The 22,775-nt window shown below is 33.0% G+C and overlaps 2 protein-coding genes across 2 annotated transcripts; both read right to left on the bottom strand.

The window, feature by feature from the left end:
- Positions 1-8,294: 8,294 nt before the first annotated feature.
- Positions 8,295-10,335, bottom strand: LOC123263977. Its single transcript, XM_044727022.1, has 2 exons — positions 9,889-10,335; positions 8,295-9,749 (listed from the first exon to the last, which is right to left on the bottom strand). Exons 1-2 carry the CDS (start codon positions 10,333-10,335, stop codon positions 8,295-8,297), a joined length of 1,902 nt encoding a protein of 633 aa, XP_044582957.1.
- Positions 10,336-20,773: 10,438 nt separating this feature from the next.
- Positions 20,774-22,149, bottom strand: LOC123263976 (ATP-dependent DNA helicase PIF1-like). The gene is made up of 2 exons (XM_044727021.1): positions 22,091-22,149; positions 20,774-21,935 (listed from the first exon to the last, which is right to left on the bottom strand). Exons 1-2 carry the CDS (start codon positions 22,147-22,149, stop codon positions 20,774-20,776), a joined length of 1,221 nt encoding a protein of 406 aa, XP_044582956.1.
- Between the last annotated feature and the right edge of the window lie 626 nt (positions 22,150-22,775).

Raw genomic sequence — 22,775 nt, 5'->3', positions numbered from 1 at the left:
TTTGTTTTATTTTAATGTCACTCACACACTTTTCACCTAAACCTACTGGTTTATTTTCGTTTATTTTTGTTAATATTTCGCGTAATTGTTCCGGTACACTTATATATACACTCTCTTCAAGGTCTCCATTTAAATAAGCTGTCACTACGTCCATTTGATGGATCTCAAGTTGCATCTCCGCTGCCAGTGCTGCTAATATCCTTATTGACGTTGATCGTGCTACTGGTGAAAACGTTTCGTAGAAATCTTCTCCAATTTTCTGCGAGCACTCTTTCGCGACCAGCCGTACCTTTTTACGTTCGGTGGTACCATTCGTTTTAGTGCAAAAAACAAATCTACTACCAATAACTCTTCGATTGGTCGGGCGTTTCACTATTTCCCAGGTACAATTTTTGATTTGCGCTAAAAATTCATCCTCTAGTGCACTCCTCCATTTGTTTACGTCTGGAAGCTCTCTCGCTTGCTCCCATGTTGTAGGATCGGCTGTCATCGTAAGGTTTGTATTTTCAAAAACGTCATCATCGTTTTCTTTATCCTCTTCTTCGTCTTCACTCGCTTGAGCCTCCCTTTCTTCTTGATTTTCATCGTCACTTGTACTTGCTAAATGATATTTCTTACGTGGTCTTCCCACTGATCCTGTACGTAAGTATTTTGGACGACCCCTTCCACGCTTAGCTGGTTGTACAAGATTTTCCCATGACAATGTGGCTCCTCTTTTTCTTGCGCGTCTTGTTTCAGGTGGGTCGTTAAGCTTTTTCTCTGTTTCATTAATATTCTCATTTAAGTCTACGACTAGACCATCTCCGTTTTCAATATCATCTTCATTCAATATCTCTTTATATTCACGTTTAAAACCAGAATAACTCAAGAATCTCACATCTCTGCTCACGATTGTGTTATTTTCTTGAGGGATAAATACGCGATAGGCTTTTGAGCTTTGGGAGTATCCCAAAAAGATTCCGGGCTTCGATCTCGACTTAAATTTGCCTTTGTTTTGTTTCTTGTCGAGTACGAAAGCTTTTGCGCCAAAAACTTGCATGTGCGCCAAAGTGGGGGTCTTTCCCGTCCACACTTTATACGGTATGCTACCGCTCAGGGCGCTTTTCGGACATCGGTTACGTGTATAATTTGCATTGTATATCGCCTCGGCCCAAAAATGTGGTGGAGCCTCTGCTTGCTTCATCATACAGCGTGCCATTTCCACCAACGTTCGGTTTTTTCGCTCGGCTACGCCATTTTGTTGTGGCGTATATGGCGTAGTTAACCGGCGTTTTATGCCATGCTTTTGTAGAAATGCGTCGAACTCCCGATTACAATACTCGGTGCCATTGTCCGTTTGGAGTGATTTTATTTTCTCTCCCGTAAATGTCTCAACTTCATTTTTGTACTGTTCGAACACTTTTAAAACTTCACTCTTATTTTTTATAAAGTACACTTCACAATAACACGATTTATCGTCTATAAAGGTTACGAAATACCTTTTTTGGGCAACTGACGCGTGCCTCATCGGTCCGCATACGTCACTATACACTATTTCCAATAGACTCTGTGTATGTTTATCCTTACTTTTTGCGAACGGTAATTGTGTTTGTTTTTCACTAATACACACTTCACATTCTGGAAGTTTTTCATTTATGTTTACTTTTAAACCATGTACAAGGCCAGTTTTAACCATTTCTTTGATATCGCGTTCATTCAAATGGCCTAATCTCTCATGCCATAACATAATGTCTAGTTTATTTTTTACTTCCACGTTTTTCACACAGTTTTTACTTTTACGTACATAATACAAATCTCCTTGACGATCTGCGCGCATAAACACCTTATTGTCTTTTGTCACCAACGCGTAATTTTTTTGAAATGTTACCACGAAACCACGATCCGTTGCTTTAGCCACCGATAATAAATTCGTTCGTAAGTCTGACACATGTAACACGTTTTCAAATTTTATTTCATGATCACCATTATTGTCTACCATTAATCGAACGTCTCCCGTTCCTGTGATTTGCGTACTTTAATTAGTTGCTAATGCTACCTCAGATTTGGCGTGCTTGTAGTTTTCAAATGCCTCTCTGTTGTTACACATGTGACTAGTGCAACCACTATCAATGCACCATTCGTCACTCACGTTGCTGTATACTGCCTCTGCAGCTATGTTTAAACATGTGCTTGATCCCTCGTTATTTGCAGCTTTGCTTTCAGTCTTATTGGCGCTAAATTTTTGCTTATGATGTCCTGGCAGCTTCGTTCTGCATTACCTCGCAATGTGGCCTTCCTTCCCGCAGCGGTGACACTTAATTTTTCTTTAGTGTGGTTGATCTTGTTTCCCTTCCTTGTGGAAATTATGACTTCTTGGAGTCGTATTCGGTTTTCTCGAATACATGGCACCTTGTGGGCTTGGTGCGTCGGCCATTTGTCCCTCTCGTCAGTCGTGTAATATCACTATTAGCGCGTCTAATTTTGGCAATTTATCGCGTGACTCGATGGTCTCTTTGAAAACTACGTATGATTCTGGTAGGCTGCCTAGTAACAGCATTACGAGCATTTGATCTGGGATTTTTGTATCGGCATCACTCAATTTTTCGGCCGTTTCACAAAAATCCGCGACGTGTTTTCTCAGGTCATCACCCTCATTCATTTTTGTCGTGATGCACCTCTTCAATAATGTGGATATACGTGTTGCTCCACGTGACTCAAAATTTGCTTTTAGTTTATCCCAAATTGCTTTTGATGATCCCAAATTTGCGTATAGTCTTAATTCACTACTTAATATTGCTAGCAAAATGTCTGATTCCGCCTTGCTGTCCAGTTTTGTCCATTCTGCCAATTTTACCCGATCTGATGCTGGTGGTTTTCGGATTGCACCAGTTACATATTCCCACATATTATTTTTCTTCAAAATTGCAGTCATATGTATTTTCCACGTGTCGTAATTATCAGCAGTGAGCGGATCGATTTTAATAGTCGCCATTTTATGATTCGCGTATCTGACTCAACAAAGCGGTTTTCCCGCGTATTTGGTACGAATGACGCTAACTCTGATTTTCCACGTGGCAACTTTTAATTCACTTTTTGTTTTGCGCAACCTGGGCCCATAACCTGTTATTATTGAATTAAGCTTCAGTGGAATTAATAATTATAATAACAGTATTTATTTAAATATAATATAATAGAATTACAACTAGCAATAAGTATAAGAAATATTTCGGTAGACTAAGATAATCCGATACTGTTCGTTTAGAACTAGCTCTCTGACTAACTCACTGTGCACACACTCGATACTCAACTACTTAATTACCAAAGTCTAGAGTTTTATATACTTTTCTGGAAAGTAATCACATGCAGTTTTGACTATACTTAACAACTTATCTTTTAATAAAAAAATTAAATATTATTAAATAGAAAATAAATCAACAGTCCAGAAATTAAGTTAACTTAAAAGATTTATTGATTAATAACTAATGATACCAACAGTACAGAATTAATTAGAAAAAATAAATTTTTAAACTCAAACAATACATAAAATCAAAGTAAAATTAATATGACACACATTAAATTACACCAAGATACCTTTTGAAATACTCTTGAAAATTAAAACAATAAAAAATATAATCTCCTATATATATGCTCTTAGGTACTTTTATATTCTCTTAGGTACTCTTATGTGCTCTTATGTACTCTTATTATAAAATCATTTCTCTTATTTTTGTTATGATCTCTTAAAAATTAATTGTCTCTTTGAATTTTCTCTCCGAATCCCAAATGTTTGGCTAAAAAAGAAATACATGATCATCAGTTCTTAAATAAATATTCAACTATATCATTTTTTTTTCTATCAAAATAAATTTTACGGTTTTCGTATATCTAATTGAAGATAAATCGAGTAAATTTTTTTTTATGTAAATCTTATTTATTAGAAAATGAAAGAAATAATATATATCATACAGAAAAATAAATAAATACTTTATAAAAAAATAATACTTACATAACCAAATATTCACGATAAATTGTTATTAGCTTAAATTATATTTTTAATACACACAATTGACTTATTTTTTTATTAAAAATATAATTCTATAAGGATATAAATGATAAACAACAAGTTTATAAGTTAAATGATAAACAACAAACATTAAGTTTTACAATTTGATAACAAACTTCGAACAAATAAATAAACTGATTCCGTATCATAAACATAAAATAATGCGCCACCTAGATTCGAGATGACAAACAACAGATCGATTATCAAACAATCGATGAACAAGGTCATGGGTATAATAATTTTTGTTATGGTATTACATAAAAATAAGTATCCAATAGGCGAAACAGTTAATCTTTCATTATTTATCATTAAAATAAGAAAAAGTTTATTTTTGAATATTATTGAAAATTTTATTTGAATCATAAATCGAGAAACAAATTTATTGAACAATAATGTTTAATATAATAATATGTAATAAAATAAATGGAATGAACTAAATAATAATAACGAAAAAAAAACTAAATTTGAAAAAACCGCCAAACCGACCATTATTATCTACAACAACCGCCATAACGAAAACGGACCAATAACAAACCGAATGAAAAGGTTACAGAATTGACGAAACATCCGACCGAATCACTTTTTAGAAAAGGATACAAAATAATTAAAGTAATTTGAAAATGAAAAATAAGTAGCAACGGTCAGTCAAAAGCACTGAGTAGCTATGAATAAATTTTTATTTTCATTTAGAAAAATTAAATTAATTTTAATCAAAAAATCAGTTGTCAGGGTCATTTAGAGGCACTTCGTAGCTGTGAATGAATTTTAATTTTTATTTAGAACAATTAAAGTAATTTTTAACTAAAAATTCAATAGTAGTTGTAAGTTAGAGACAATAAACAACCATAAGTGAAATTTTATTTCTATTTAAATGAATTAAAATAATTATAAAATAAAAAATAACCACCACTGGGAAGTCAGGGGCTCTAGGCGGCTGTGACTGAGTTTTCGATTTTAATTTGGAATAATTGAGACAATTTTAAACTAACAATCCAGTAGCGAGGATCAGTTAGAGGGACTGGGCGACCATGAATGAATTTTTATTTTTATTAAGATTAATTAAAGTAATTTCAATAAAAACCTTTGTTATCAGGGTCAGTTACAGGTACTGGGTAGCTATGAATGAACTATTATTTCCATTTAGAACAATTAAAGTAATTTTTAATCTAAAATCATTAGTCATAATAAGTTAGAGGCACTAAGCAGCCATGAATGAATTTTTATTTTTATTTAAATGAATTAAAATAATTTTAAAATAAAAAATAACCACCATCGGAAAGTCAGGAGCTCTAGGCGGCTGTAACTGAGTTTTCGATTTTTATTTGAAATAATTGAGACAATTTTGAACTAACAATCCAGTAGCGAGCATCAGTTAGAGGGACTGGGCGACCATGAATGAATTTTTACTTTCATTTAGATTAATTAAAGTAATTTCAATAAAAAATTTTGTTATCAGGGTCAGTTACAGGCACTGGGTAGCTATGAATTAATTTCTATTTTCATTTAGAACAATTGAAGTTATTTTTAAATCAAAAATCAGTAGTCATGATAAGTTAGAGGCACTAAGCAGCCATGAGTGAAATTTTAATTTTATTTAAATAAATTAAAATAATTTTTAAATAAAAAATAAGGATTGACGGTCAGTCAGGGGCACCAGGCGGCTATGACTGAGATTTTGATTTTTATTTTTAATAATTGAGGCAATTTTAAATTAAAAAATCGCTAGCGAGGATTAGTTAGAAGTACTGGGTGGCCATAAATAAATTTTCAGTTTTATTTAAAATAATTGAAGTGATTATTGACGCAAAAAAAATATGTTGCGAGGGTTAGGTAGAATAACTGGGCGGCTACGAATGAAATTTTTTTCATTCAGAATAATTAAATTAGATCCAATTGAAAAATTAGTGATCAGGGTCAGTTACAGGTACTGGGCAACTATAAATAGATGTTTATTTTTATTCAAAATAATTGAAGCAATTTGAAAATAAAATATACGTAGCAACGGTAAGTCAAAGGCACTGGGTAGCTATGAATAAATTTTCATTTTCATTTAGAACAATTAAATAAATTTTAATTGAAAAAATCAGTGATCTAGGTCATTTACAGGCACTACAAAGCTGTGAATAAATTTTTATTTTCCTTGAGAACAATTAAAGTAATTTTTTAATTTTTTTTTTTTTTTTTATGAAATTATTTATTGTCGCTATTAAAACATCAATGGTCATGAGCGATTACACTATTATATTATACAAATTAATTTATCTTAAATAGTAGTATAGGTTTGTTAATTTACAGTATCTTATTTTTTCGACTTACAATTGGTCTAGATGGGTTGAATATGTTAAGTTAGATTGGTTACATTATTTATATGTGATAGTTATAGTTGAGTATACAATTTGGTGTCTTTCAGGAATAGGATGAGTCGTTGATTTCCGCTTTGTGTGTTCAGTATTTCTTGCATATTAAGGGGGTATTCTGGTCTAGAAATTTGAAAAAATCGATTTTTTTTTTTCATATTTTCAAAGTTTAGACCCTTAAAAATATGTCCTTAAATGGATTTTTCAAGATTCGAATTATTTTCGAAGATACAGTCGATTTTGTGACGCAGCATCTAAGCCGGCCGATCGTCGCGAATCACACAATAAACAGTGGCAGTTCCTGGAAGACTTGAGCACTCGTTCTTTCCAAGAACTCTTTTGTTTTCGACATAAGCCTTCATATATATTCAATATATATTTTTATACTTCTATATATACCTTTATACATACTTAATATACTAGGAATATACATACTAAATATACCAGGAACTGTTCAATGCGAAAGTTATAATGTTGATATTGTTTATCATTAATTATTCTGTTCAGTTTAGTTTCAATCTTGAAGCGAAGTAGACAAGTGCTCTGTGGATAGTTTTGTGAAATAATAAATTTTGTTTTTTTTATTTGCTTAAAAATGGATAGAAAAAGTGCGCGGGGGAGCAGTAGTCGTCCAGATAGACAGCGGCAGAGGAGCTGGTGAATTGACAGATAAAGTAATCAATGAGTTGAGTTTATACTACGGTCTGGCAATTCGTCGGCATCCTGATTGTTTGCAGAGTATGAAGAATGAAATATGGGCTACTTATTATCATAAAAGTTCAAGCGATAAGAATCCACAACACATGTACTGCCCAACTGGTTCGTCAAGCTGGTGTAAATGGCAACAAGCCTCAGCTGAGAACACTCTTGAAGAGTTTGTCCACGAACATCCCCCCCTGGATGAAAAAGTACTGAAAGTAATTGAGCCCATTTATACCAGTTTATCGTCTGACGATTTACTACATCGATGTTTGGGATCCGAAACTCAAAATAACAATGAATCGCTCAATTCATTAATATGGACTTTTGCTCCCAAGCATATTCACGCTGGATCTCAAACAATTCAAATTGCGAATTATTTAGCTGTTGCCATTTTTAATGAAGGTTATTTACCCATGTTAAAAATGATGAAACTTATGGGCATCACCGTTAGTACTGAAGCTCATTCATTTGCTATCAGACGTAACGAAGTTCGGATTGAGCGCTCTGAGCTACGAGCTACTGCTGCTTCCAAAGAAGGCAGAACAGCTCGATTAGCTGAAAGAACTTCACAAAACATCGAATATGAAGTTGAGGAAGGCCCAATGTATGGATCTGGAATCGCCGATTAATCCAAAGTGAGTATTGAATGTTATTATACGAGTTATTCTACTATAATTGTTTCTCAAACTTTAAACGCGTTTTTCTCAAAACTACTTTTTTTGAAGTGGTTGACATGATATCTCAAGTTCTACTCGACCGATTATTTTGAAATTTAATGGGAATCTTTTTTATATATCTCTCTATCGCGTCTGCCTTGGATTTAAAAAAATTTTAATTTAGAGTATTTTTAAAAAATTTGAAAAGGTCAAAAAAAGGGGGTAAAAAAAAAATTGATATTTCATGTCGACGCCATTTTGTGAATTTTTTTTTTTTTCTTGACTAAGGTCAACGCGATAGCGACATCTTTACAGATTGAAAATTTTTCAAATTTTTTTGTTTCAGATTACTACAAGGGCTGGAATCATGTCAACCAGGGTGCACCGTTTTTTTTGTAGCCCCCACTTCACCGACCTGTAATTTGTCCAATTTATCATTTTTTTTTTTTTTTTCAATTATTTTTTATATTCTTGAAACGTTAATAAACATCATATAAAAAAACCGATAATAAAAATGTTCTTAATTTTTTTTTTATTTTAGTTTGAAAAATGCCTAAAATTTAGGCTTCTAGACCAGAATACCCCCTTAAGTGGAAGTCGGTTTTTCATTCTCTGGTGGTTATATAAATTGCAATCTATTAGTATATGTTTGATGTTATTCGTTGTGTTGCAGCTTGGGCAGATGAGTTTATTTGATTTTTCCATTAGGTCTGAGTGTGTGAGTTTTGTATATCCAATTTTAATTCTCGTTATAATGGTTTGTTCTCTCCGATTTCTGTTGAAGTTTGGTTGATTATCGGTTTCGTAGTTTAGTGTTGTTTGGTTGTCTGTTTTGGGTATAAGGTTCCATTGGTTTTCCCAGTGTTTTTGTACAGCCTTCTTTATGTAGTTTTTGCAATCTATCCAAGTCGTTGGTGCTATAGAGTCTTCTTGAATTATTCTTGTTTCGTTTTTAGCTTCTGTGTCTGCTTTTTCGTTTCCGGTGATGCCTTGATGCGATGGTATCCAGACTAATATTACCTTTGTCGCATTCTGCCCGTATATGATTTGTTGTATTTGATGTACGATAGGGTTTGTTGAGAATTGGTCTTCGATCGCTTGAATGCTGGATTTAGAGTCAGTGTAGATTACGATGTTTTTGTTTTCTTTTGTTCCTAGTTGGAGTGCTTTCATAATTGCATATAATTCACAGGAAGAAATGGAGTAGGTATCCGGTAACTTGGAGGCTTCTACATTGTCTTCGTTGATAGCGGCGTATCCTGTTCTTGTTTTGGTTTTGGATCCGTCTGTGTAGAATTCTAAATGATTGCTGTACTTTTCTTTAGTTTCCTGGAAGAGTGCTTGGAAGGTTTTCGCAGTGGTGATATTCTTGTCTCTTTCGTTAAGGTTATAGTCCGAAATTATTTCTATCGTTTCCCATGGGGCGATAGGATGCAATTGTCTTTTGAAAGTTTTTGGTAGTGTTAAGTTTGTTTCAGTTAGGTAGTCTTGTATTCTGATCCGAAGGGGCCTAGGGGTGTTGGGGTGCTTTTGATATTCGATGTTGAGATGGTTGTTGTTAGTGATAAGATTGGGATTCTCTGCTAAAGTTTTCGTCATAAACCTGATGGACAATTCTATTCGTTCGAGTCTCAGAGGGATTTCCTTGGCTTCTGCTAAGATGCACGTTGTAGGACTTGTTCGGAAAGCTCCGATTGCAAGCCTTAGTGCTGTTGTTTGAATAGTGTCAAGAGTTTTAAGGTTGGAGCTAATTGCTGAGCCGTATATTTCCGCCCCATAATTAATCTTTGATTCGATGAGGGCCTTGTAAGTATTGATTAGGATTTGAGATGCCGACCCCCAGTGTTTAGATGCTAGTATTTTTATTATGTTTGTTCTACGTTGACATTCGGCTTCAAGGTTCTTGATGTGAGCTGCCCAAGTAAGTTTGCTGTCCCAGACTAGTCCTAGTATCTTTATTTCTTCGGTCTTGGTTATTCGTTGATTGTTGATCTAGAGTTCGTAATTTTCATGTATTTTTTTTTTTTGAGAAGATGATGTACTTGGATTTCGATGCTGAGAATTTGAATCCAGATGATTGCGTCCATGTGTTAATTCTATCGAGTATCATTTGCATCAATTGTGTGGTTACTTTGATGTTCTTTCCGGGACAAGTGATGGTGAGATCGTCAGCATACAAGTATGCTTTTGCTGGAGGAATAATTCTCGTTAGGATTGAGTTAATTGAGACTATGAAGAGTACAGTACTCAGTACTGAGCCAGTTGGTACTCCATTAACAGTTTCTGCAGGATCTGATAGGGTATTTTTGAACCTGACCATAATTTTTCTTTGGTGGAGGAAATTACTGATGTAAGCGATTATGTTGCCATTGAGCTCAAGTTCTTCGAGTATTTCGATAACGTTTTCTTTGCTTACCATTTCAAAAGCCTTTTCGATGTCCAGTGAAACTGCTAATAAGTGATTTTTATTGACAAATGCATCACAGACGTCCGCTTCAAGTCTTGCGAGGTAGTCTGTTGTGGATTTGTAGTTCCGGAATCCAAACTGTTGATGGTCGATCCAGTTTGCTTGTTCCATTTTTCATTTTATTCTTTTTGTTACCATTTTTTCTAAGATCTTGCACATGTTACTTGTAAGACATATTGGCCTGTAATTATTAGCTTTGGAGCTGTCTTTATTTGGTTTTGGGATTGGGACCACTATCGATAGCCTCCAGATATCTGGGAAGACTTGCTCATTCCAGATGTGGTTGTACAGTTCTAGTAGATAACTTTTGCCTTCAGCTGGTAGTTGTTTAAGTAAGGCGTTGGGGATGTTGTCAGGGCCTGGGCTAGTGTCTTCGCTACTGCTGAGAACTGAGTTTAGTTCTTTTAGTGTAAACGGTTTATTTATTGGGTCAAGGTTGTGATTCTGATGTGTTTTAGCGTTTCTTTTGTTTTTATTATTCAGAAATGTTTGGTCATAGTTTTGATCGCTCGAATTATTGGCGAAGGTTTCTGCTAGGTGGTCAGCAATTTCTTTAGGGTCTTTTGCGAAGGTTCTATCAGGTCTTTCTAGGTAGATTGGTGAGCATTGTGGAGTAGTTTTCATTGCTTTAATTTTTTTCCACACCAACGATGTTGGGGTCTGTGAATTTATTGTTGATACGTAATTTTGCCATGAGTTCTTTTGGTTTTATTTTAGTGTTCGTCGTGCGTTCGCTCTCGATCTTTTGTAATTAATTTTGTTTTCTTCAGTGGGGTGTTTTTTGTATTTTCTGTATGCTTTTTTAGATTCTTTAACAACGTTTTCACAATTTGTGCTCCACCATGGAACCTGTTTTTTAGGTTGCTAGCCATTTGTCTGTGGTATAGATAAGTTTGCTGCGGTGGTGATTAGGTTATTGAATTCCGCTACGGTATTGTTGATGCGAGGGATAGAATTTTTACCTGGTGCTTCGAGTTTTGAAATACCGGTCTTGATTGTTTCTTGGTAAAGGCTCCAATTTGCTTTATTTAGAATCCATCGTCTGGTGCGGGATTCGTTCGATTCGGGTTGTTGTTCTGGTAGGAAGATGGTGATTGGGTAGTGATCACTGTCGTTAGGATCATCAAGTACATTCCATTCAATGTTGGTTGCAATGTTAGTGGAAGCAAATGTTAAATCAATGATACTTTGATTTCCAGTGGCCGTTGAGAAGCGTGTGGGTTGTCCATTGTTGAGTAGGACCATGTTGTCATTATCTGTAATCCAGTCTTCGATTATTCTTCCCCTGTAGTTGGTGAGTTTAGAGTGCCAGAGTACATTATGTCCATTTAGGTCTCCAAGTATGATATAAGGAGTTGAAAGTTGGTCTGTTATTTTTGTCAAATCATCTTTGCTAATTTGTGTGCTACCTGGTAAATATAGGTTGCAAATTGTGAGCTTATCCGGTGAGCTTATCTTGGTTGCTACTACTTCAAGGTTAGAGTCTAAGGTAATGGGTTGCGAAGGAATATTGTTTTTTACATATGTTGCCACACCTCCACTCGCGTGGAGTGTGTTTGATCTGTTTTTGTTTATGACTGTATATCCTTTTATATTAGCACTATATTGATTTTTGAAATTTGTTTCTTGAAGACAGATAATATCAGGGTTGAGCTTGGTAATTAATAGTTTTAGTCTTTCTTTTCTAGTGTGGTATCCGTTTAAGTTCCATTGTAATATCAGCATATTTGAATTTATAAGTGGTTAAGACTTTTGTTTTGGTTGTATTTTTTTTTTTTTTTTTTTTTTTTTTTTTTGTCTTATTGGGTGAGATCGGTGTCCATTGATCTAGCTTCGTTTTGTTCTTCAGCTACTAAGTGTTCTTCGAAGATGTTGATTATTCTGGTTGTTCTATTTTTCAGGCTAGAGCTTAGATAAGGATACACATCATTCATTATTTTTTTTAGGCCTATTAGATCTGTGGTGTACTGTAGTGCTAGTTCAATTGGGTACTTATTGCAGTGCAATTTCGTGTAGAAATCTTTTAGTTGTAAGGCAGTCAGTGGGTAATCATTTTTTTGGGTGATGATTCGGGTAATATTGACCCAGTCTTCAGCCAAAATCTTATCTTGTATTTTTATTTTTTTTGTTTTAGTTTTATTTTGTGATTTTTCCGATATGTCATTACCTGATGAGTCATAATCAGTAGAGCTGTCGTCACCTCTGGGTAATTTGAGTCTTTGTGGGGAAGTGTAGTTAGATGTCTTGCTGGGAGGGGCGCGTGGTCTTTTCATTCCTGTTAGTAGTGGGGTGATTGGAATTTGAAATTCTTGGGAGGTCGTTCGGGTGTTTAGCTTATCTATAGGGTTTTGTGTTTGACTTAGTGGGGGATTGTTAGACTCAGTTGTTTTTGTCATTGAGTCTATTTTTGAGTCTTTTTTAATTTCTTCCGTTTCATGAGCCTGTGTTTGGGTTGGTTCATTTTCCTGATGTGTAGTGGGATTTTCGGTGGGACAATTTTTGGCCAAGTGTCCTTCTTTTTTGCATATGAAACAAGAAATTGAGTCTGTAGACAGGTAGATGAAGTAGGTTGTTTCCTCGAATATTATTTTGATAGTTTCTGGGAGTTTTTCTTTATCTTGCGGTGTGATGTAGACCTGTCTTCTAAAACTTAGGATATGTTTGAATGCTGGATTTTACATTCCTACTTTTAGAAATGTAATCTCTGATGAAAGTTTAATGCCTAATTTAGTGAATTCTTGTTCAATTACGTCATGCGGGATTATCGGGCAAACGTTTGATAGAACCACTCTAATATTTTTGGTGATCAGTGGTCTGATATGTACTATGCTATTGTTTACCTTAATTTTCGGATGATTTTTTACAAGGTCCTGGACGATCTGTTTGTTGGCTAAGTAGATGCAGACTCTGTTGTTCGAGATGCGGGAAACGAATTTGATTGATTCGGGTTTAACAAGGGCTGCGAGGCTAACGACATAATCTTCTATTTGTGCTTCTGGGGTGACGTCGATTACAATTGCTTGTTCTTTTGTAGGAAACTGTTGGCTTTTGGTTACGTTGACGTAGGAGGAACCTGGGTTGTTTCTTTGGGCCATTGTTTCGTTGGCGTCCTCAAAGGACCACAATCACTAAGTTTAATTTACTACTTTACACTGTAAAACAATTTAACGTTATAGGGATGGTTGAAAGTACGCGCTGTTAGCACTTGGTATAGTGTGACTCGTAATTCCGGCTTAGGTCTGTACACCTTGACGGCTCACAGTCGACTGAATTTTTTAATTAAAAATACAATAGTAGTTGTAAGGTAGAGGCAACAAGCAACTATGAGTGAAATTTTATTTCTATTTAAATGAATTAAAATAATTTTATAACAAAAAATAAGCAACTACGGGAAGTCAGCGGCTCTAGATGGCTGTGACTGAGTTTCCGATTTTGATTTGGAATAATTGAGACAATTTTAAACTAACAATTCAGTAGCGAGGATCAGTTAGAGGGACTGGGCAGCCATAAATGAATTTTTATTTTTGGTTAGATTAATTAAAGTAATTTCAATAAAAACCTTTGTTATCAGGGTCAGTTATAGGTACTGGGTAGCTATAAATGAATTTTCATTATCATTATAACAATTAAAGTAATTTTTAGTCAAAAAATCATTAGTCATAATAAGTTAGAGGCACTAAGTAAACATGAATCCGAACAAAAACAGTTTCACTGTAAAAAATTGCGCCAAGTCCACGTTCATAAAACTCATCTCAATAACATTTGCACTTTACAAAAAAAATTGGGCTTGTTTTAATAATTTCCGTTCTCTACAAAAAGATGTGAAATACAAAAAAATACCAAGAAACCGTCATAATGTTGAAAAAATTGAAAAAAAATTCGTTGAAAATTAAAAAATAAAAAAAAAATTTTTTATTGTACTTGGCGCGCGTCATTGAGCACCCCAAATTTTTTCAGGATAAATAAACATCTTTTTAATGCTGAGAAATTTATAAGTAAGTCAACCTATGTTAGTTCATAATAAGTTTTACAAAAGTTATGTAAAATTGACATGTCATACGCAGTTATGCAAACTACATATAAGTCGATACGCATGCATACGTTGGGTCGGTTGCATTGTGAGAATTGTGTTTACTAAAAAATAAAACATATGGCCGACTAAATTGGGACAGTGCGGTGTGAGTGCCAATCAAAATGTGTTAATTACAATTAAACGAAGCAATATCAAACTTTAATATTGCATAAGGTTCTTCATTAAAGATTAATGACGAAGCTGAAAAAAAAAAATGAATCCAAAAATTTTATATAATTTCAGATTCCTTGAACACACCACCATATTGACAGTTGTTCTCACTAAAGATCTAAAAAAAATTTTAAGAACGGGTTTTTCCACTAAAACTGATAATACACTAAGCAATGTTTTCAATGAGTTCAGTATCCTTAACTAATGAAATCTATATAAATATATAATATGATTATATATATACAAGCAAAATCGATTTTTCTTGAGTTGAAATTCTTCCGAAAAAATTTGGGGTACTCAATGACGCGCGCCAAGTACGATAAAAAATTTTTTTTTTTATTTTTTAATTTTCAACAATTTTTTTTTAATTTTTTCAACATTATGACGGTTTCTTGGTATTTTTTTGTATTTCACATCTTTTTGTAGAGAATGAAAATTATTAAAACGAGCCTAATTTTTTTTGTAAAGTGCAAATGTTATTGAGATGAGTTTTATGAACGTGGACTTGGCGCAATTTTTACAGTGAAACTGTTTTTGTTCGGATTGTTTATTACAATTATTGTTAAGTATTTATTATTTATGTTTAATTTTGGTATGCGCTAAATGTCCGCCAGGATAGGCTCGAATTTTGGAGAATCTAAAATCGTAAGAATTGGCCTGGAGAACGCCGTGTCAATTATTTTAGTGCGCCGTAGGATGGCTGTAAGAACGCCAAAATCATTCTTTTTAATTAATCCCGGGCAAAAATTAGTGAGGGAAATAATTTTGTGCAAAATCAATTATTGAAAATGAAATTTCGAAATTAAAAACTTAGAATTAATTGATGTTTTTCGAGCTTCCAAACCTGGCGATAGGTGTCTAAAACGATCCTTCCGTTTCGTTGCAAGTGACTTTTTGGAAAAATGATAAAGTCCCAAATTTGTCGCGGAAAAGGCCATCCAGTACCACTGAGTCGATTTTCCCTGTGGAGGCTATCCAGAAGGAAAAAACGCCAAGGAACTCAAGTTACCCAGAGTACAACTGTATCAAGGTAAGTGAAGCTCATCTATTAAGGGTATTACGGACTCCCCGTACTCCGACCTTCTGTCAGGGTACGGCAAGTGATCATAATCGAGTAGGAGGGATCGAGCTGGAGGCTATCCTCTCGATCCTTGGGGACGGCGATTAGGAGGTCGAGGAATTCGAACCTGTGCAAATTTAGCACCTCATCCAAGGATTCGCGAAGTAAAAATGACCTTAATCGATAGGTCTACGTTAGGTCCGGATAGGTCCACCAGAATTCGGCTAGATACCTCGACTTTGGAGACCTGGGAGGCAGCCCCGCGGGAGAAGGGAGTTGGAGATTATCCTCTCGTTTCTCCGGGGGAATCCTGAGTAGAAAATTGACCTACTAGCGCCGCGAACTGGAGAATGCATTTTTGGAAACCCTTAGACGGCCGGTAAAACAGAAAGTAATCTCATTAAAAAATTGGTGAGCAGGTTCCTGTTTTACCAACAGCCGGTAAAACAGAAAAATACCGGGATTTTCACTACGATGTTTAATTATTGTTACTAAATAAAAGATTGCTATTGTTTCTTCTATTACGTTTGTTATGGTTTAATTAGACAATCCCCTTTTGACCCTGGACATCGGTGAGCTCTAAATTCGAGCCGGAATTTATTGATAATGTCTAGTACGTTCTATTCTAGAATTTTTTGGATCAAGCGAAACTGGACTCGGGTTAATTTAGATAATTTAGATAATAAAAGGGGCTAAAATCCCTATTATCACCAATTTTAACCGTTACAACATAATGTTCTTTAGAAAATAAAGTCGATTTGAATACTTTAGAGTTCCCTCACTCGAAAAATTGTCGATTTTCGGTCCAAACGCAATGAATCCAAAGTTTTCTGTAATTCTTAAAATATAACCATCAAAATTCAGGCAAGCTATATTTATACAGTGATTTCTGTGGAAAAATTAGTGAAAATAATGTTTTTTAAAAAATAAAGTCGATTTGAATACTTTAAGTAAGTACTCTCACTCGAAAAATCGTCGATTCTCGGTCCAAACTTAATGAATCCGAAATAATCAGTAATTTCTCGTATATAACTATCAGAATTTGTGCAAGCTATGTTTGTTCAGTGATTTCTGTGGAAAAATTACTTAAAATGACTGAAATCATGTGAAGTTATGTGAAGTTCTCTTGAGAGAATTGACTGAAATTACGTGAAATTACATGAAGTAATGTGAAGTTATCTCTTGAAAGAATTGACTGGAATTATGTGAAGTTCTTCACAAATTTTGTTTTCACGAAAATTTTTCACAAAAAGATTTCTGTGAAAAAATTACTTAAAATAATTATCTCTGAAAAATAAAGTCGATTTGAATACTTGAAAGAAGTACCTTTACTCGGAAATTCGTCGATTTTCAGTCCAAACGCAATAAATCCAAAGTTATCTGTAATTTTCCGAATATAACCATCAGAATTCGTGCAAGCCATGTTCATACAGTGATTTCTGTGAAAAAATTACTTAAAATAATTATCTCTGGAAAATAAAGTCGATTTGAATACTTGAAAGAAGTACCTTTACTCGGAAATTCGTCGATTTTCAGTCCAAACGCAATAAATCCAAAGTTATCTGTAATTTTCCGAATATAACCATCAGAATTCGTGCAAGCCATGTTCATACAGTGATTTCTGTGAAAAAATTACTTAAAATAATGTTTTTTAAAAAATAAAGTCGATTTGAATACTTTAAGGAAGTACCCTCTTTCTGAAAATCGTCGATTTTCGGTCCAAACGCAATGAATCTAAAATAATCAGTAATTTCTCGAATATTACCATCAGAATTCGTGCAAGCAATGTTTATAGAGTGTTTTCTGTGAAAAAATTACTTAAAATAATGTTCTTAAGAAAATAAATGCGATTTGAATACTTTACGATAGTACCCTCACCTGGAAAATCGTCAATTTTCGGTCCAAACGCAATGAATCCAAAGTTTTCTGTAATCCTTAAAATATAACCATCAGAATTTGGGCAAGCTATATTTATACAGTGATTTCTGTGAAAAAATTAGTGAAAATAATGTTTTTTAAAAAATAAAGTCGATTTGAATACTTTAAGTAAGTACCCTCACTCGAAAAATCGTCGATTCTCGGTCCAAACTTAATGAATCCGAAATAATCAGTAATTTCTCGAATATAACCATCAAAATTTGTGCAAGCCATGTTTGTACAGTGATTTCTGTGAAAAAATTACTTAACATAATGTTCTTTAGAAAATAAAGTCGATTTGAATACTTGAAGGAAGTACCTCCACTTGGAAAATCGTCGATTTTCGGTCCAAACGCAATAAATCCAAAATAATCAGTAATTTCTCGAATGTTACCATCACAATTTGTGCAAGCCATGTTGATACAGTGATTTATGTGAAAAAATTATTTAAAATGACTGAAATCATGTGAAATTATGTGAAATTACATGAAGTTATGTGAAGTTATCTCTTGAAAGAATTGATTGAAATTATGTGAAGTTATCTTTTGAATAGATCGACTGAAGTTATGTGAAATTATGTGAAGTTATCTCTTGAACGAATCCATTGAAATTATGTGAAATATTTTATAAATTTATAGATTTAATACTTACATTACCCGTGTAAATGGCCATCATTTTCGTCAGGAGCGTTGAGGTTATAATTAAATTGTATAAGAATGATAACATACGTTATTGTTGGTCACACAATCTAAACGAACAAAATATTAATACTAATTCTTGAATGTAGTTAGTGATTACAATCCGAACAAAAACAGTTTCACTGTAAGAAATTGCGCCAAGTCCATGTTCATAAAACTCATTTCAATAACATTCGAACTTTACAAAAAAAATAATGCTCGTTTCAATAATTTTTTTTTATTCTTTACAAAAAGATGTGAAATACAAAAAAAATACCAAGAAACGTCATAATGCTGAAAAAATTCAAAAAAAATTTGTTGAAAATTTAAAAATTAAAAAAAAAAAAAATTTTTATCGTACATGGCGCGCGTCATTGAGTAACCTAAATTTTTTCAGGGTTAATGAACATTCTGTTAATGTATAGAAATTTATGTGTAGGTTTACCTATAAAATGCATAAATATAATTAATGAATCATTATTTTACGAAAGTTTTACAAAAGTTAGGTAAAACCAAACATGCAGGCCTTAAGCGCATGCTTGTTATTCTAAGGTTATTTCTTTTAAATTTTCCCGCGGAAAGATAGAACTTATGTTCATGCATATAGAATGACCTCTGTGAATAGTGTTATTACCTAGTGGTCAGCATGCAGCCCGACGAATGATTAAGATGCCTTCAAGTCTTTCCTCAAATTTCCTCAAACTGACAGTCAAAGTCAATAATAAATATGCAGCTAAATAATTCAAATAGGCATTCAGAAATGGCTTATCAGGAAAAATGACTTTGCCTTATCATCATATATAATCATATATAACTATATACGATTATATATAATTTCCTACGAAATTATATATGCTTATATATATATATATAAGTATTTACAACCAAATGTCGACTTATATAAAATTGTACCTAAGTACATACTTGATTAATGTCAGTCTATGTATATTTATATACAAAATCATATATAATCTGATCAGCCTGACTTATAATAGCCCATATACACATAAATAAGTTATTGTTACATATAACCATACATAATTATATCGATATATATATGTATAAGAATATTCAGGCGAAATTGTTTTTTCTCGAGTTGTGATTCGTCCGAAAAAATTTGGGTTGCTCAATGACGCGCGCCAAGTACGATAAAAATTTTTTTTTTTTAATTTTTAAATTTTCAATAAATTTTTTTTCAATTTTTTCAACATTATGACGGTTTCTTGGTATTTTTTTGTATTTCACATCTTTTTGTAAAGAATAAAAAAAAATTATTGAAACGAGTATTATTTTTTTTGTAAAGTTCGAATGTTATTGAAATGAGTTTTATAAACGTGGACTTGGCGCAATTTTTTACAGTGAAACTGTTTTTGTTCGGATTTTACATTTTTTTGTAAAGAATAAAAATTATTGAATCGAGCATTATTTTTTTTTTGTAAAGCTCGAATGTTATTGAGATGAGTTTTATGAACGTGGACTTGGCGCGTTTTTTTACAGTGAAACTGTTTTTGTTCGGATTTCAATTTACTTCTTTTGTAAGAAAAATAGGTAAGCACTTTTAGAATTTACAGGCCATCTTACTGATTGTACGGTCTCATCATCTATTTGGATCCGTGATAAATTATGTTTAATCATTGCAACATGATGATTTGTAGAATTACCATCTTTTGAAGAGTGAAAGATAGCACTTACAACAGAATAGTTTGTATTTAATAATGATATTTTTGCTTTGGGTACCAATTTTATAAATCCTTTTTTCCTATTTGTCAATTTATTTTTTCCTTTGACGGACAAATGTAATTTCACAACTAATATCTGTTGCAAGGAATTTAATGAAATTTTTGTTAGCGTTTCTCTGACTTGTTTACAATTTCCACATAATTTTAAATTAGTAAGCCAATGTCCAAATGATGAATCAATTAATTCTTGTAGTTCAAATGTTTTTTTCTCATCATATATTGAAACATGTAATACATTTTCAAATATACTGTAAGAATTGGAATAATTGCACGTTTTGCAACGATCATTAATTTCTAATTGAAATTGCACTAAATTTTTAATATCACAATTATCATCACAAATTTTAAGAAATACTGATACAGGATCGTTATTTGTAATAAAATAAGGCTGCTCTATTAATGAATCTTTAATGTCACTGGACTTTAAAACTAATTCGCGATTACTATATTTGCTAAATAAATCATTAAGTTTATTGTTGACAGATTGATTTTTTAGGCTATGATTGATTAATAATGTTTTAATTATTGTATTGTTAAATATACATTGTATAATTGAATTAAAACCATCGGAAACGTTATCACAGTTTTCGATACCTCGAAATTCTAGTAAACTAAGAGAAGCTTTTTTCGCATTTTTGGGTTCAATTTGAATAGAATGTTCATCAACTGCCCAAATCATGTCCCATACTTTTTGCCACCGGGTATCAGGAATTGGTATGGTAGGTAAATCAGACCTATAAATTTTTCTTAAACGATTATATTCTTTAATTGCTGAAGAGTTTGCTTGAACAGAATGAGGATCAAAATTAATTAAATGTAATCCACGTAACTCTGTTACACGAGATAGAGCTACATAAATTTGACCAACATTAAAAATGGTGTTCCCTGCTTCAATGATAGCATTTTTTAGACTTTAACCTTGACTCTTATGAATAGTCACTGCATAACTCAAGCATAATGGAAATTGTTCTCTTACAACAAAAGCACTTTCAAATAATTGAAATTTGACTTTAATCTTCTCAATAGCGTACTCGGTATCTGCACTAAAGTCTATATTGATAGCTTGTATTTCACTCCCATCAATCGATTTGGAGACTGATTTAACTGTTCCAATAGTACCATTTACTAGACCAAGAGTAACATCAATATTTCGACGTAACATAACTTTCGCACCAATTTTTATTGTTATAGTTTTAGCAAGTCCAGCTGATTGACTAGCATTGTCTTCTATTTTATTTAAAGTGTTAGATACTTTTTTTATCAATGATTTATTACAATCTAAGTGGTCACGAGCCGTCAGTACAATTTCTTCAGAAGAAATTTTACTCGTCATAACTGAATTTATTAAATCGCATTGCTTACAAGTAGGTACTATACAGACTGAATCGGACGGCAATTTATCAATGTAATTACATATTTCATGTAATTTCTCATTATACGAAAAAGACGGATCAATAGTAATTTTTCTCTGCTCCAATAATTTGATGTCTTCATTAGTCATAGAAGCAACTCGTACTCGAGAAAGCAGCTGACCATAAATATTATCAGTTTTTTGTCTCATATTAATTCTTAGTTCTTCATAACAGAATAAGTCGGTCCATAAATTAACACTACACAATGACCCAACATACTTTTCAGCATCTTGAGATGATAATGTGACATAACTTGGATTTTCATGTACAGGAGGTAGTTGAAGTAAATCTCCAAAAACAACAACATGTTTACCTCCGAACCAATCATCGACATCGAAAAATTCTACTAGTCTTAAATGTATATATATCAGAGTAATATTTGAGACCATTGATATCTCATCAATGTTAAACAGCGTTGTGTTTTGTAACTGATCACGTAATGCTTTTAGCACATTGTCAGATAATTGCGTATAAGATGGTGTGAAACCATGTTCGACAGGCAATTGAAATACTCGATGTATAGTCAATCCATTAAAATTGAAAGCAGCAATACCAGTAGGGGCTGTTACAACTGTTTCTCGATTCAATTCTTCTCTAATCCAACGTTTTATTACATTAATTAAAAAACTTTTTCCTGTACCACCTTCTCCGCTTACATACAATCTTAATTTTTTATTATCAGATAATACGTTATTTTTAATCTTTTCAAAAACTTTCATTTGATCAGCGTTCATGTTATTAATCATATCAGCTAGAGTACAATTATTATTATCATGCTTTTGTGCAGCATCATTAATTTCTTTAGCTATTATATGTACTTCGGCAGCATCACAGTTTGATGACGTTTTCTGTGAATCATCATTATTATCATCGTCATTATTACATTTATTTTCAATCAATTTTTTTATGTATTCTAAACCTTTTTTAAATTCTTCATTGTATTCACGATAATCATTAGCTTGTTGAAGCATATACTGCTGATGAGTAAATGACTCTGTGTAAGTTTCAAATTCATTTTTAAGCTCATCTGTATTACGCCATGGTTGAAATAATAATAACAATGAGTAGAAATAATTCTCTGGTTGATTTGCAATATTATATCTAAAATGATTAATTAAATAACCTCGTAACCGTTTTTTTAAAAATAATCCTGGACGTATTTCATAATACTCATTAATATTATTTTTTGGTTCTGTCTTAGTTGTATCGTACCATTTAGCAAAATTATACAAGCATAAATTTTCTAAATCTTTAGGACGATTAGGGTAATAATCATCAATTAATGGACAAAATATCTCAGTTGATTCGGGATCATTGCGTACTTATTCTTAAATTTCTTCTTTGGTTTTTAACTTTCTATTTCGATTTTGGTTTTTTTGTTCGTGAGCAGTAACTATTGTGATTGTGTTGTTGATGTGTAGTTACGCGTCTATAAAGTGTTGGTGATATCTTTCTATCTGGTAACTTACAAGTTACATATTTCATGATAAATTCAACGACTTC

The sequence above is a fragment of the Cotesia glomerata genome, linkage group LG4 (assembly GCF_020080835.1).
Source record: "Cotesia glomerata isolate CgM1 linkage group LG4, MPM_Cglom_v2.3, whole genome shotgun sequence".
Lineage (NCBI taxonomy): Eukaryota > Metazoa > Arthropoda > Insecta > Hymenoptera > Braconidae > Cotesia > Cotesia glomerata.
The sequence above is the reverse complement of the archived record's forward strand: the minus strand, read 5'-3'. Positions and strand labels throughout refer to the sequence as shown.